At 40.0% G+C, this 15589-nt stretch overlaps 1 protein-coding gene across 1 annotated transcript in view; it reads left to right on the top strand.

The window, feature by feature from the left end:
• CACNG6 (calcium voltage-gated channel auxiliary subunit gamma 6) overlaps positions 1-10269 on the top strand; it is a 61226-nt gene extending 50957 nt beyond the window's left edge. The window contains exons 2-4 of the mRNA XM_034419450.2: positions 3281-3355; positions 7457-7594; positions 8361-10269. Coding sequence (XP_034275341.1) covers positions 3281-3355; positions 7457-7594; positions 8361-8599 — 452 coding nt within the window. The 3' untranslated portion in view covers positions 8600-10269. The remainder of the gene's footprint in view (positions 1-3280; positions 3356-7456; positions 7595-8360) is intronic.
• Positions 10270-15589: the final 5320 nt, after the last annotated feature.

The raw sequence follows: 15589 nt of genomic DNA, 5'->3' as shown, positions 1-15589 counted from the left end.
AATTCAAGAGGAAATTGTCAAGAAGTTTCTTCAGGAATCTTTCATTTAAAATAATTAAATCATATAAATACAATGTGCAAGCTTTCTCCAACTTGGTGGCATCAAAACAATTTGGACTATAACTCATATGAGTTAAAATTAGTTATAATGACACCCAAAAAAGTGACTTACAACTGATCCTCACAGTTACAACCATTGCAGCGTTGTCTAATGATCAAAATTTGGGCACTTGGCAAGCAGTAGGCATTTACTATTATTGCAGCTTCCCAGGATCATGTGATCACCATTTGTGATCTTCCTGAACAGCAAAGTCAATGGGGGAAGTCAGATTCACTTAATGATTGTGAGATTCACTTAATAATTGAACTGATTTGCTTAATAACCATGACAAAAAAGGTGATAAAATCAGGCACAACTCTCTTAACCATCTTGCTTAGCAAAAGGAACTCTGGTCCCAATTATGATTGTAAATTGAGGATTATCTATACATCTATTTCATCACTGTATTCAGCTATCAATATACCTAATTAATTGTATTTTTCATCCTTTTCATCCTGATCCAAAAGTTATTAATTTACCTTATAAACTCTTATGATTTGTTGGCAACTAAACTGATTTTGACCAAAGATGTACTTGCTTTATACTTATGCTGAAAAAGCATTCAATATAAAATTAAACAGAATCTATTTTCTCTATTTTTCAATGTTTAAACTTTAGACAAATGTTTCATGAAATCAAGAAATGCATATTTTTAGGTTTACTGTGTCAGGAATTGCTAAGGAAGTGTCAAAATAAAGCCAGAGACGCTGATACAAACTTGTCTTTTTATATAAATAAATATATTTAACGTCTATATTTACAGCAGACAAGATAGTCAGGAACACACTAACATTATGAGGTAAATCATGAACAGCATTCAGAGCACATAGAAGAAAAAGGCGGGAAAAAAGGGAACTCCCCCTTTACACCCACAGCAACCAATCATAGTGTAGATTACCTCATGCAGGATCCCACACTCTCCAATCAATCATCTACAACTGTCTGTGCTGGCCCATTATACACTTTACTGTTCCAGCTACTAAATTTAAATATCCTAACAAACAGTCATTGCAGTGAAAGTTTAAATAATATTTAAATAATGACAAGTTATTTTCCAACCACAGTTCTTTTATTCAACCTTTGATGCATCTAAATTGTAATCTGGATTTTGATACAAAAATATTTCCTATCATGAAACGTTCATTACAATGCAGCAAAAGCACATGTGATTACATACAAAAACCTAAATGGTCTTATCAGTGATGGGATTCAAAAAATTTTATTACTGGTTCTGTGGGTGTGGCTTGGTGGGCGTGGCAGGAGAAGGATACTGTAAAATCTCCATTCCCTCCCCACTCCAGGGGAAGGATACTGCAAAATCCCCATTCCCTCCCCACTCCTGGAGGAAGGATATTGCAAAATCTCCATTCCCACCCCACTCTGGAGCCACCAGAGGTGGTATTTACCGGTTCCCCGAACTACTCAAAATTTCCACTACCGGTTCTCCAGAACTGGTCAGAACCTGCTGAAACCCACCTCTGGGTCTTATAAAGATAAAACCTAATCAAGTTGGTTGTGTAATATGTAACCTTCCTTTATCCTATTTTAAAAGAGCTTCAATTAAAACATGTTTGTAATCTTGTGCATTGTTTTAATTTATCAGCTTATGTTTGATATTTAAAGCTTGTATCATGAATATTTGGCAAAGATGTATACCAACATTTATTTAGCATGAAAGACATACAAAAATAGTATGTTATGGTGTAGGTAATTAAATTATTAATAGTAACCAGGGCAGCAATTCTGTGATCTCTGAGGAAGAGATTTTATTTCAGAGGAGAAATTTCATGTCAGAAACTGTCTCCAGTACTGTCCAACAAAAAGCTCTGAGTGTGGCTGTTCAACTGGACAGGCGAAAGGAATTACACTGAAAGAGGATTACAGAGGGAGATTTATGGTAGTCTATACAAGATGGCAAAAAGTTTCCACAGATAAAGTAAAGGGGCACTTCCTGGGAAGATTTTCTTAAATTCATGGCAATTTTCAAGTTTCATTGCTAGAACTATTCTATATAGCCAGTATTTGGAAAGAAAACAAAAACATGTTTAGATTAGGTTTTGTTTTATTGTTTTAGTACCTAAAGTGGAAGAAATATTGAGAGATTTATGAGAAACAAATTTTGTTTGAGAAGATTTGAAGAAAGGAGGAGGAGGAAGAAGAATATAGTAAATTAGTCCTTGATTTATTACTATAGTTGGAACTGTCCAGCTGTCCGTTGCCAAGTGATACCAACAATCAATCAGACAGAATAGAGCTGGAAGGGACCTTGGAGGTTTTCTAGTCCAACCTGCTGCTCAAGCAGGAGACCTTATACCCGTGATGGCGAACCTATGGCATGCGTGCCACAGGTGGCACGTGGATCCATATCAGTGGGCACCCGAGCTCAGCTCCGCCAGATGATTTTCGTCCAGGCCCATTAGAAGTTGGCAAACAGAACATTTCTGGCCTCTGGAGGGCCTCCGGGGGGGTTGAGGAAGGCCATTTTCACCCTCCCCAGGCTCCTAGAAAGGCTCTGGAGCCTGGGAAGAGCAAAAAATGTGCCTACTGGGCCCACCGGGCCATCATGTGCCAAAAACGGGGGGAGTTGCGTGTGGGGGGGGGGTCGCATGCGCATGCGTGGGGGGCACTGAATTATGGTTGTGGGCACGCGTGCAGACGACCCCCCACGCTCCCCCCGCTTTTGGCACGCAACAGCAAAAAGGTTAGCAATCACTGCCTTATACCATTTCAGATAGCTGGCTGTCCAGTCTGTTCTTAAAAACCTCCAGTGATGAAACACCTGCAACTTCTGAAGGCAACCTCTTCCACTGGTTAATTGTCTACATAAGTGAGTCGTATCTGATTTTAAGACCTTTTTTACCATAGTTGGTAATCTAGCTTCCCCCATTTGTCAGAATCTAGCGTCCCCCTACTTGTCAGAAGCCCCTTTGGTAAACACAAATGATGATCATGTGGCTCAGAATGATATAACCATCATAAATACATGCCAATTATGAAGCACCTAAATTTTGATCACATGACCATTGAGCCGTGACCGCAGGGATGTGTGATAGTTGGAAGTGCTAGGACCAATTGTAAGTCACTTTTTTCAGCGCCATCATAATTTTTAACAGTCGTAAATCGAGGATTACCTATGGTATAACTTAATGACAAATGAGCTAAATGCTTTCTTTCTTTTCAGAAGCTAATTGTTCTTATTTCAAATTCTTCACCACTGGCGAGAATGCCAACATCTTCCTAAGGACTACAAAAAAGGGTAAGTCCATCGCAGGCATTCAGGTTGAAATGTTGTGTGACAGGAAGGAAAGGAGCTGCGTGTGTCAGTCGAGAGCTTCTGCATCTCATACTTTTGAAAGTAGAAAGCTTTTGGTTCATATGCTGATTCAAGGTTTTGAGAGGAACTACCTGAATTGATGAGAGGGCTTCACCTCCTCAAACCCGCTGTTAAGAACAAAGCATCACATTTCTGCTGTTCTAAGGGGTTTCTCTTGTTGAATCGGCTGTTTATTATTCACTAATCATGTTGAATCATGCTCAATAGAGGGAGAAAGGAGGTGAGCCATTTCTCTGCCTTGAAAAGCAACCCTCTAAACCAGTGTTTCTCAATCTAAGTAAATTTAAGATATATGGACTTCAATGCCCAGAATTCTCCAGCTAGCGTGGGCTGATTGGGGATTTCTGGGCATTGAAGTGCATACATCTTAAAGCTGCTGAGTGAGAAACCCTGCTTTAAATAATTGACACAATCCTAACCGGCTGCTCTAATGTGGATTGAACATGTAGTGTTCTTCCCATTCAAACCAGAATTTGAGTGTGAGCTAACATTTACATTTTCCGAGCCTGTGGTTGGAGACTGGATGAAAGTTGTCCAGATCAACTAGATCCAAGGATAGTCTCTTGAAGAAGAGGCACACCTCTACCTTTTTTCAAAGCCAGTGGAACCATCTCACTTCTCAAAGACACATTTATCCCTGCACATACTCCATCCCCAGAGGTCTCAATCAACCAGGAAGAGCATTGATTTAATACACAGTTGACCACATGCACAACTCCAAGGACCATGTCCATTTTCTCAGGACTAACAGACTCAAACTTATTCATGATAACATCACAAGACTGCTTCAGCCACCTATTCAGGACTTGTGTAGCTGAAGGCCAACTCATAGTGAATTTGAGCAATGTTATCCACCAGGTGAGTCAAATAGCACTCATAGGGATTTTGCAGATGCTCCAGTGTCTAGAAGGGTCTAGATTGCTCTGCATAGGGCTATTGGCCAATATGTAGAAGAGAAGGGTGGAGAAATAATCCTTTTTTGTCACCCTTATCACCACATAGTAGACTCTAACAAAAGGTTTTAGCTATGTCTGGTTAGATTCATTCTTAGTTTTCTCCCAGTCAGATCTAGGTGTCCCTTCTGTTGCTTTATCCTCTTTATTCACAAGCCACAACAAATATCTATACAGAATCTCAATAATCCAGGTCATCATTGTCCCAAAGGTGCTTTTTTCAAAAGGCAACTAGTCTTTCTTGAAGTCCAGTTGCCTTTTGGGGAAAAAAGAAAGTGCAAGAAAGTCCAGGTATCTTTTGGAAAAGCACCTTTGGGAAATGGCACAACATGCCGAAGGTCTGCATGCAAAGATTCTGCATACTTGCAATCCAACCTAAAATTTTGTTTGTTTGTTTGTATTTCATATTTCTCAACTACCCATCTCCCTCAGAGATTTTACTGCCACACTTCATTCCAAATGGTGACTGAAACATCAATGAAAATGTTAATTAAAATCTCAGAAAAAAACATAAACTTCCTCTCAAACCTAGTCCTTGGGATGAGCTGATTAAAGAGCCTTGGCCTCTCTGCTGAGGAAGGATGCTATGGAAAACTCCAAAGTGATAAGGGAAAAGTGGCAACATCCTGATCATGTAGTCACTGCCCAAAGCAAAGGCCAGATCCAATTTGTGCCCCCTCCCCCTTGTTGATTTGCTGGGTTTGGCTCATGGTTCTCATGATTGTGATCAATTATGGCACACCTTCAAGTCTTTCTCCATAAATACCCACTATCTATCTTAGTGAACTATCTTGGGGCTGGAGGCTAAAACATATTAAGAACAGTTGCAGGAATTGAGTATATCTAGTCTGGTGAAAAGAAGGGGTGACATGATAGCAGTGTTCCAATATCTACAATATCTCCAATATCTTTCTGCCACAAAGAAGAGGGGATCAACCTAATCAAGGAGAGAAGGAATTTAGGACTAAGGAGAAATTTCCTGACAGGTAGAACAACTAATAAGTGGAAAGGCTTGCCAGAAGTAGTGGGTGCTCCATCACTGGAGGCCTTTAAAAAGAGACTGGATAGCCACTTGTCTGAGAAGCTATAAGGTCTTCTGCTTGAGCAAGGGGTTGGATTAGAAGACCTTGAAGGTCCCTTCCAATTCTGTTATTCTGTTTCCGGTTTAAATTCTTATACTATGCAACAATCCTTTTGGGGAATAAACATTTTTATGTTTTTCAGGTTCTGCAGATCCTGCTTCCTTCCAACTTGGCTTCATCTAAATTTCTTGTTGCAATCATCCTAAATGCCCTCCAGATGTGTTGGACTAAACCCATAATTTCTTGGACTGTCATACATGTTGACTGAGGACTATGGAAATGGAAGTCCAAATCATTTGGAAAGCATAAAAAAGCAAAGGCCTAGATAATTACCATTAATCAGAAAATGAACTGGTGTTTAATATTTGCAAAGATAAATTTATTGATGCTCCTATGCACAAATGTACTAACACCTTGTAATCTTAAAGACTGCAAGGGGGTTAAATTGTTAAATTGTGAATATTTAACTGAGGATCTTTAATATTGCCTCTGCCCAGAGTCACTGTGTGTGAATTGGTTGGCTATATGCATTTGTTTAATAAATAAATAGCTCTCCTCACTATAGAAAACATTGAATTGATAATGGCACAGTCACAATTCAATAAGCCAGTTACAAATTATGTTGAAATGAATTTCTGTCACCTTTCATGGTTTAAATTTAAGAACTCTACCACCCAATAAATCTGGGCATTCTTTTAATCATTATACTTTTGAAAAATCTCAAACAGTTAATCACTGCAGCTTTCCTTTAGGACTGCAACTGCAGCTTTCAATCAAAAAAGATCTTTAAATGGTCATGAAAAATGCTCCCAGGGTACTATTCAAAAGATCTGAAATTACACTGAAAGTTGCTGGGACTGAGAAGAAATAGCTCTTTATCTTTTGGGGAATATGATTATATCCTCAAAAGACGGATAGATAGATGGATGATAGACAGATGAGATAGATTAGATTAGAGGGACAAGCTGACAGGCAAGCAGACAGATCATGGGGGATGTGATGGCTCAATGATTAAAGTTGGTGAGCTTGGCAGGTGGAAAGCTGACAGTCTGGGTTTGAGACCCAAGCGCTGTGCGACAGGGTGAGCTCCGTTATTTTTACCAGCTCCTGCCAACCTAGCAATTTAAAAGCATGCAAATGCAAATAGATAAATAAGTTCCACTTCAGTGGGAAGGTAACAGTGTTCCATTCACCTTGGCATATAGATATACTGGTCACATGACCATGGAAGTATCTTTGGACAATACTGGCTCCCTCACCTAAGAAACAAAGATGGGCACCACGCCTGCGAGTCGGACATAACTAGACAGGGGAAATCTTTACCTAATAGATAGGTGATAGATGGAGAGAGAGAGATGATGGAGAGAGAGAGAGAAAGAGAGAGGGAGGGAGGAAGGTAGGCAGGCAGACAGAAAAATAAAGATAAAAAGATAAAGATAAAGATAAAGTTAGAGGATAGAGTGTATTTGCTGGTATGTGACCTGTGTCTCCACTGCTTTCTCTCTTCCATTATCTTTGATATTAAGGGCACATCTTTCTTTGCTATACCCAGTGATTGCTCACATTGTAGCTCTGAGCATCATATTTATGTTTGATACTCATGCCAATGTGTATTGTTCTAAAATGGCCTTCACCAGCTTGATATCTTCAATTATGCCTGGCTGTGGCCATGCTAACCAGGATTATAACTTGGTGGTCAACATGTAAAGAGGGAAGCAGCTACTCTAGACCAGTATTTCTCAGCCTTGGCAACTTTAAGATGCGTGGACGTCAACTCCCAGAGTTCTGCTAATTGAAATGTTTAGGGCTATGACTGCATTTTAAAAGTTGCCAAGGTTGAGAAACATTGATCTAGTTACTGATGATTTCTTGCTGGCTACATCAGAGGTAGGGCACAAGTTATCCTGCCAGTATGCCCCTGTTTTCCTCTGTGAAATGTTGGGTGGAACGAAATGACTTTTTCTCCCCTGCTTGGTAACACCGCATAGAACTGAACATCACGGCAGCCGTTGTGTCCCTCCTCAGCATTACCTTGATGGCCATGGGATCCCTCTGTATCACAATGGCCCTGAGCAAAGGAGTTGAATTCCTTCTGAAGCCAGCATCATGCTTCTTTATAATATCAGGTATGGATTCTGCAGAATCTTCTTCTCTGTCCTGAAATATGTGGGATGGGAGGAATGGGAGATGTTCTTTTAACCATGATATTCCTTAAAACAGGGGTGTCCAAACTTAATTGTCCAATGATAATTTTAAGACCTGTGGACTTCAACTCTCAGAGTTCCCCAGCAAGCATGGCTGGCTGAGGAATTCTGGGAGTTGAAGTCCACATGTCTTAAAGTTGCCAAGGCTGGACATTTCTACCTTAAAACATAAGGAGGCCACAGATCCACCTAAGGATAGATAAAAGGAACCACACAATACTCTTCTAAGTGGCCCACCTTAATCCAGTGTCTCTCGCTATACTGCTTGTTTGTGGCCTTGGTTCATAGCTGGAAATATCTCAAGGATAACATCCTACATCAGTGATTTTTCAAACTTGTCAACTTTAGGACATGTGGACTTCAACTTCCAGAATGTCTTGGGGAAATTTTGGAGATGAAGTCCACACATCTTAAAAATGCCACATTTGAAAAACATTGCCCCTTTTAGGCCCAAGGAATCAAGAACATTCGTAAAGCTGCATCATGGAAGATTTATTCAAACATATAGACAAAAATCTAGTAAATTAATGATCAGCACTAAATTGGCACTAGATATGGGTCAATGGAATTCTTGAGGGGGGGGCTGGGATTTCTTGTGACAATGCAAGAATCCTAAACTGATGACACATTTAACTCTGCTCTCCAACTTTGTCTGCTCTTCTACACCTCTCTTTTGTTTCCCTTCCAGGATTGATGGTGTTGGTTACTTTGGAGATTTTCCGACAATCGGTCCGATGGCTTATCACCTCCAATGACACCATCCCACTAGAATATGAGTATTCCTGGTCTGTGGCTTGTGCAGTGTCTGCAGGGGCAATTCTGATATTTGGGGGAGCCTGCTTCATCCTATTGTCTATCCCAGATTTGTCCAAAAAGCCTTGGGAATATTGCATCAGAAAGAGAAGCACCAGTGACCAAACCTCCTAATGTTGGAGGAAAATTCAAAGTCTCTCTAACTTTCATTCTGCAACCTTTACACACAGAGGCGGAAAGAATCAATCTTCCCCATTCTACCCCCTGCCCTATTTCTCCAGCTACTGGACACACTTTTCTTCCCTATTTTGTGACTTGTAAATAGAACCAGTTGTGCTTGTCTTGTTTTAATTTGGGGTGGGGGAGCAAGGGAGGGGGGACTGCAAAAAAAGGGCTCCATTGATAAACAAGGGACAGCTGTGTTAGTGAACTGAGACATTAACAAATCGAGGGAGGCCTGTATTTAAAACCCAGTTTTTATAAATAGATATTTTTAGCTCAACAAGAGGACTTGTATCTTGAAAGTCTTTTAAATTCGAGGTCAGACAACAAAATCTCGTGTCAATTTCCCACCTTAGCCAAGTTTCGCCCAGAACAAAAATTACAGTTCTTCTGTTGGAAAGTTGAAAGAGCATGAAAAGAACAAAAGAATCTTGCAATTTGGCTTACATGTTTTCCTTTTTTGCATATCCTAAGGATTCACCCAAAAATATGGTCTCTAGCTAGGTCCTTTGAGAATGATGGGGAGACACTGCAGTTACCAACCTAACTTTCCAAACCACGGGTAAATTCTTAACCTACCATTTGGGTAACCTGAAAAGGATTCACAAGATTTTTGTTCAGATGAATTTCCATCCAGCATCCTGCCAGATTAACTAGCGAAATCAATGGATAGGCAGAAAATTCAAAACTCATTTTTTTCTCCCCCCAATTAAGTATCATATATAAAAAATATATCTCTTGAAACTTTTCCAGTGAATAATGCTTCTAGGAGCAGAGTCCAACTGATAAACTAACATGAATTGCAGTTCTCTGCTCAGAGAAGGCACACACAGAGAGTGTAGGGAAACCACTTATAGCAGGAACTTTCTTGATTTAAGAATAACTTCTGAAGGGAAGTGGAGAGAAAGTTGCAAGCAGCTACAGGTTTACAACATAAATTTATATGCCTAACCAGCATCCTTTGTCTGCTCTAGACACCATAGCCACTCTCCAGTGACAATGTTTTATCTTCTTGATATGATGGTGGTTTAAAGCACTTGGAGACAGTCATATGAGCTGGGGAATTCTGGGGAGTTGAAATCCACACAGCTGAAAATTGCTGAAATTAAGAAAGACTGTTTTAAAACACCTGTGACTATGGTGTAGAAATAAGCCACTAAGAAACCTCTATTGGACTTTGCTATTTTGTGCTGATTTTCCTCAAAATCCACATATTGCCTAGGATTGACAGGGATTAATGCAACAATGTTGGAAAGGATTGCAAGCCAAGTTGCTCTGATGAAGGAAGGCAGAGTTTTTCAGCCATACTGGCTGGGGAATTCTGAGAGTTGAAGTGCAGCCATTTTAAATTTGCCAAGGTTGAGAAACACCGAAATAAGAAATAAAGACATATGGATGATGTTTCTCTTCACTGCCTTAATTTGTTCCAAAGATAACCTCTGTTTTTATGGAGACAGGAAGGACCATTCCCATTTCTTTTACCCTGCTTTGCTTTGCTGTAATTGGGGAATGGGGGAGATGGGTGGCAAAATTATTTGGGGTGGGGGACAGGAAATCATGCCTTTTTGTTTCCCAGAGCCCTACTCTGTTTTTTGCAAAACTAAATAAATGTTTGAAGGACACCATCATAGTGGATGGTATTTGTGGTAAATCACGCCGTTACAGATGGTGCAGAAAGCAGAATCAATAAGATTCTACAGAACAATTCAAGGGGATAGGCTGTTTCATTGAAATAATGTCTTTTTTCTTGAATTGCTAGACCAGATTTCATCAATTTTTAGTCAAAACTTTCCGAAAACGGGAAAAAATTGTTTTCCCAGAATTTTTTTTAACCATATATTGAAGTTCTTTGATAGGACAATATTAACAGTGAATTAATTTGAAACTGTATTCTGGGGCACAACTGGAAGCCATTAAATATTCAGCTGCGGTCAGGTGTCTGCAAGATATGATCAAAAACAGCAGTGCAATTTAAACTCTGCTGTTTTAAAAAAAAGTGAGAGGAATTTCAATCACAACATTGGACCAATAGCTAGGCTTTGTTGTTATTATTTATCATCATACAGTCAGCCAGATATTTAGACTGGATTTGGCATCTTTATCCATCTATCGAGTCCCTCCCAAGGGTGTGATATAGGCAGATGTGAAGGTATTAAAGGTATCAACCCAAAATATACAGTAAACTGTTCCATGTAAAGCTGCCTTTTGCATTTGATTGACAGCGATTTTGTCAATGATGATGGTGTTCAGGTGGTGTATTATTATTATTATTATTATTATTATTATTATTATTATTATTTACCTAATATAATATGCCAGCATCCCTGCATACTTTCCATCACATATTAATTTAGATGATGCAGTCTTTTAAAAGTCAGTTTTGAATCTATTTGTTGTATCTCCAAGTCATTTTAAGACAATCTAAATCAATCTACGTGAAATATAATGCAAACAAGTCCTTTTAAGAGACTTTTCTTCATTGTTTAGGGCTGAGGCCTAGCAAAGGCCCTAGGGATTGGGGCGTGAAAAGCAGAGGTCTGTAGTCTTGTGAGATTACAGAAGGAGGGGAAAATGTCAAGGCACAAAATTACATACGGGTTTTCTCCAGCTGGCCTTACGCAAGATGCAAAGAGCTCAGCTTCTATTCCTCCTTGTCAGCATCTCAGTCCTGGGACAGGGCGTCCCACGGCAAGGGTCCTCCAGCTAACGCTTACGACTCTCTCCTCAGTTATTCTCGTTCTGCTCTGGGGCCTCTCCAGTTACATGCTGGGATGTAAACAGTGCCCTGGTCTCTTTTTTTGGTCTCTGCAGAGTTTTGCATAGCAAGGAAACAACTTGTCACAAAAAGACCTGCTTCTAAGCAACCACCAGCTTTCCCTTTAACCTGGATTCCCCTACAAGGGGAATTCAACAGAGCAATGTGAAATCATCCACCTTCTTATTCAGGTTTAAAGATACAGTAATGTGGTCTGTGAATGGCAGATTTTTTAAATTGTAGCTGTAAGGCTACTACATTGAAGCCAGAATAAGCCAGTGGCTAAGCAGTATTTCTTCTAGCTGGCTAAACAAGCAATGCCAAAATGGGTGCCCCTCTCCCCAGCCTGGCCTCACACCCAGTTATTTTTGCAGCAGGAAAGCAACAACAAGCATTATTTAAAAAGCAGGTCGCTATTTGTAAAGCTGCTCGAAAGCCCAATGCCAGGATATCCCGGAGCACAATGGCAGCTTAGCAGCTTTGGGGAGGGAGCCAAAGAGCGGGGGTGGGTGGGGACTGGCAGGGGTCCAAAGGAGCTCCGATGGTGCAAAAATGAAATTTTGCTATTGGAACTGCAGTACAGCTGAGCTGAGGAGAATCAATTCAGCTGCTTCACATCCATGACGGTATGGGGTTAAGGGGGTGTGGCGCCATGCTGGGAGCGGTGCCAGTGCTCAGTGTGAAACTAGAACAACCCATCCAAACAATTAGAAACGGGGCTACTAATTTAGTGCAAATCCTTTTGCATTTGACCACAGCTTGACATGCAAAAATCAGGAAGCGAGGGAGATTGAAGTAGGGAGAAATGTATTGGTAGATTGATCAGTGGCTAAACAATCTAACGGTTTTCAAAGAGGCTGCTTTGTACCAGATAAGTTTAATTTTGGATCACTGTGACTATGTTTCTTTCTACCAATTTATCAAAGGCCCCACTTAGATATAATCTGGATGTGAACAAGTTCTTTCTGCCAGATCTTCATGACATTCCGTTCATCTCATCTCTAACCCATTCCTGAGACAGGTATCCTTAAATCATCCTTAGCAGATTGGGAGTTAAAATAGCATTTTCCCCATCAAACAAGCCATAAACTATAACTGTTTTGCTTTGGATGAAGTTTAACTCACTTCACCAAGCATCTCATCACTGTCAATCAAGTGACCTCTGAGGCCATGGGATCAGCCCACCACACGGTAATCCTTGATTTATGACCACAATTGGGACCATCATTTCTGTAGCTAAGTGAGATAGTTGTTAAGTGAGTCACACCCAAGTTTTTTGCCACAGCTCTTATAAATCTCTGCAATTGTTAAACGAATCATGCAGTAAAAATGAATCCAGCTTCTTGGGTTGACTTTGTTTGCTAGAAGCCAACTGGGAAGATTGCAAATGGTAATCACATGACTTCCAAATGTTGCTACAACCATCATAAACACATGCCAGTTGCCAAACACCCAAATTTTGTTCACTTTTATTAGTGCTGTGGTAACTATGAACAGTCACTAAAAAAATTGTTGTAAGTCGAGGACTACTGTATTAGCCATCAGGCTGGTGACAGCCCACACTATTCTCATCACCTTGACCATTTTTCTTTGCACACAGGAAGAATCCATTATTTCAATCCAAACTTGGGGGGGAGAGTTGGAGTAGGAGTGTGGGGGAGAGGTTTCTGTATCCCAGGCTCATGAGGTTGTTAAATTGTCTAGTTAACCTGTCACATTTTTCCTGCACTGCCTGGAAAATCTAGGTTATTCAGGCAGAGTAAGAAGGAAAATTTGAAGTGTATCTGGTAGGGATTGGGATTGGCATTCACAGACAAAGCTACGGCCCCAACAGGATTGCAGTCTGGCTTCTCCAGGCAGAGTGGAGACACTTTCATTCATATCTTAAAACCAACTGTGGAAACTTGAAAACTCAGACTTAAGCACCCAGCGAGCAGCTTAATTTCTATTTATTTATTGTGGTTTATGGGTTGCAGTTTGGGAAAATTTGTTCCATGCTGTTGTATGTATTCATGACTCTGGACAGAAAATTGTGTAGCATCTACTCAGTTTTTATCAGAAATGTGGCCAGAGAATTTAGGATTGAAATTGATGTCTCTTAATTAATAAACTCTGTTTGAATTACATGTGTATCCTATCAACAATATTAAAAAGATTGGGGGTAGAAGTTAAATAAAGAAAATGGTTCTTTCCAAGCTTCATACCTGGAGTTTTTTCTCCTTCTCTCTTCAATTCTTTGAGTGAAACAAGGACCAAATACTCAGACCTCTTTTTATTGAACAAGTCTTTGCAATTTTTTTAATTACATGTGTATCCTATCAACAATATTAAAAAGAGTGGGGATGGGAGTTAAATAAAGAAAACGGTTCCTTCCGAGCACTCAGAGCTTTTTCTCTCTTCAAATCTTTGAGTTAAGTAACAAGGATCAAATTTTCAGACCTTTTATTATTAAGCAACATTTATTATTAAGCAACAGAGGCGGAAGTGGGGGAAGGAGGTTGGAATGCATTACTAGACACAACAAAGAACTTTCTCATGAGAACCAAGGTCATCTCTATTGGCAACCAATAAGGTTGGGGAAGGAGAGCTTGAAGAGCCGGCCAATTAACTCAATTGGCCAGCATGACCTGTGACACTTGGGGATGGGGTTATTTCCTAATTTAATTATACTGAAACCGTGGGAAAGATTTAGATTTGGCTTTCCATTGAAGCTATGCTGATATGATGTACTCATTAAAGAAGACCTTTGAGAAAGAGCCAAGTCTCAGGTTCTGATTTGCTTGGTTTCATTAGTAGGAGCCTTGACAGAAGGTTTTTTTGGGGTCAATCTTCCAAAGTACATTCCTTTAGAGTTTCAGTCTGACTTTAATTAAATTGTATTATTTAAAGCAGTATCCTTAGTTTGTGATATCAGGATGATAAGGAAGATCAATTCTATTTGAAATTTTATAGTTTGTAACCAGCAATTTTAAGAGCATCTAGTCTTATTGGCATGGGTATAACTCATGGTGTTGTTACCTTTGTTTAAATAACACATCTTGTTCTTAGATGCATTGCTACATTCTAATTAACTAATTTTTCATTAGAAAAAGAATTAATTTGCCAAATTATTGATGTAACCAGGCCTAATTTACATACATAATACCTCTAAGTCTCCAAGGCGGATCCCAGATTGGATCCCAACCTCTCTCTCTTTCCTTCTCCATGTTGAAATTTGCTTGTGTTTATCTCCTATTGTTCAGGTTGATTTTGAATGTAGGTTTAGTATTTTTCTAGCATAAACATGGAATCAAAACACAAGACTCAAAGCAGGGGTGGCCAACTTGACAAAGTTAAGATTTCTGGACTTCAACTCCCAGAATTCCCTAGCCACCATGGGTAGCTGGGGAATTCTGGGAGTTGACGTCCACAAGTCTTAACATTGCCAAGGATGGAAACCCCCATACCAAACTAACAATCTAGCCTTACTCCAGTGTTTATTTGACAGTAGATACTGGAAGGGGTCTCCTCTGAAGGAATAATGAGAGTTACATCCCTGCAGATGAAGAGATCTCTCATATATTTCCAAAAGGAGGGGGAAATGATGCGTATATATATATATTCACAATTAATAATATTAATTTTATTAATTTTTATTAATTTTATTAAATTTCTATACCGCTCTTCTCCCGAAAGACTCAGGGTGGTGAACAGCCACAAGATAAAACACATAAATACAAAAATTTAAAATAAATTAAAAACGAATTAAATAATTTGGCTGAATTTAAAATACCCCATAATTTAAAACAAAATTTACATTTAAAAAGGGGAGAAGATTTAGGCCAGGCCAGCTTGATGAAATAAAAAAGTCTTAAGCGCGCGACGGAAGGTGCGCAGATCCAGGATCATCCGTATCTCCGGGGGGAGTCGTTCCAGATCATAGGTGCCCCCAAAGAGAAGGCTCTCCCCCTAGGGGCCGCCACTCAACATTGTTTGGCTGACGGCACCCGGAGGAGCCCCTCTCTATGGGAGTGTACCGGCCGGTGGGAGGCTATTGGTGGTAGCAGGCGGCCCCATAAATAACCAGGTCCTAAGCCATGGAGCGCTTTAAAGGTGATAACCAGAACCTTGAAGCGCACTCGGAAGACCACCGGGAGCCAGTGCAGTTTGCGCAGGAGAGGTGTTACATGGGAAATCCACGTCGCTCC

This window comes from Pantherophis guttatus, chromosome 4 (genome assembly GCF_059756535.1).
Source record: "Pantherophis guttatus breed Tessera chromosome 4, ASM5975653v1, whole genome shotgun sequence".
Classification (NCBI taxonomy): Eukaryota; Metazoa; Chordata; class Lepidosauria; order Squamata; family Colubridae; genus Pantherophis; species Pantherophis guttatus.
The sequence above is the reverse complement of the archived record's forward strand: the minus strand, read 5'-3'. Positions and strand labels throughout refer to the sequence as shown.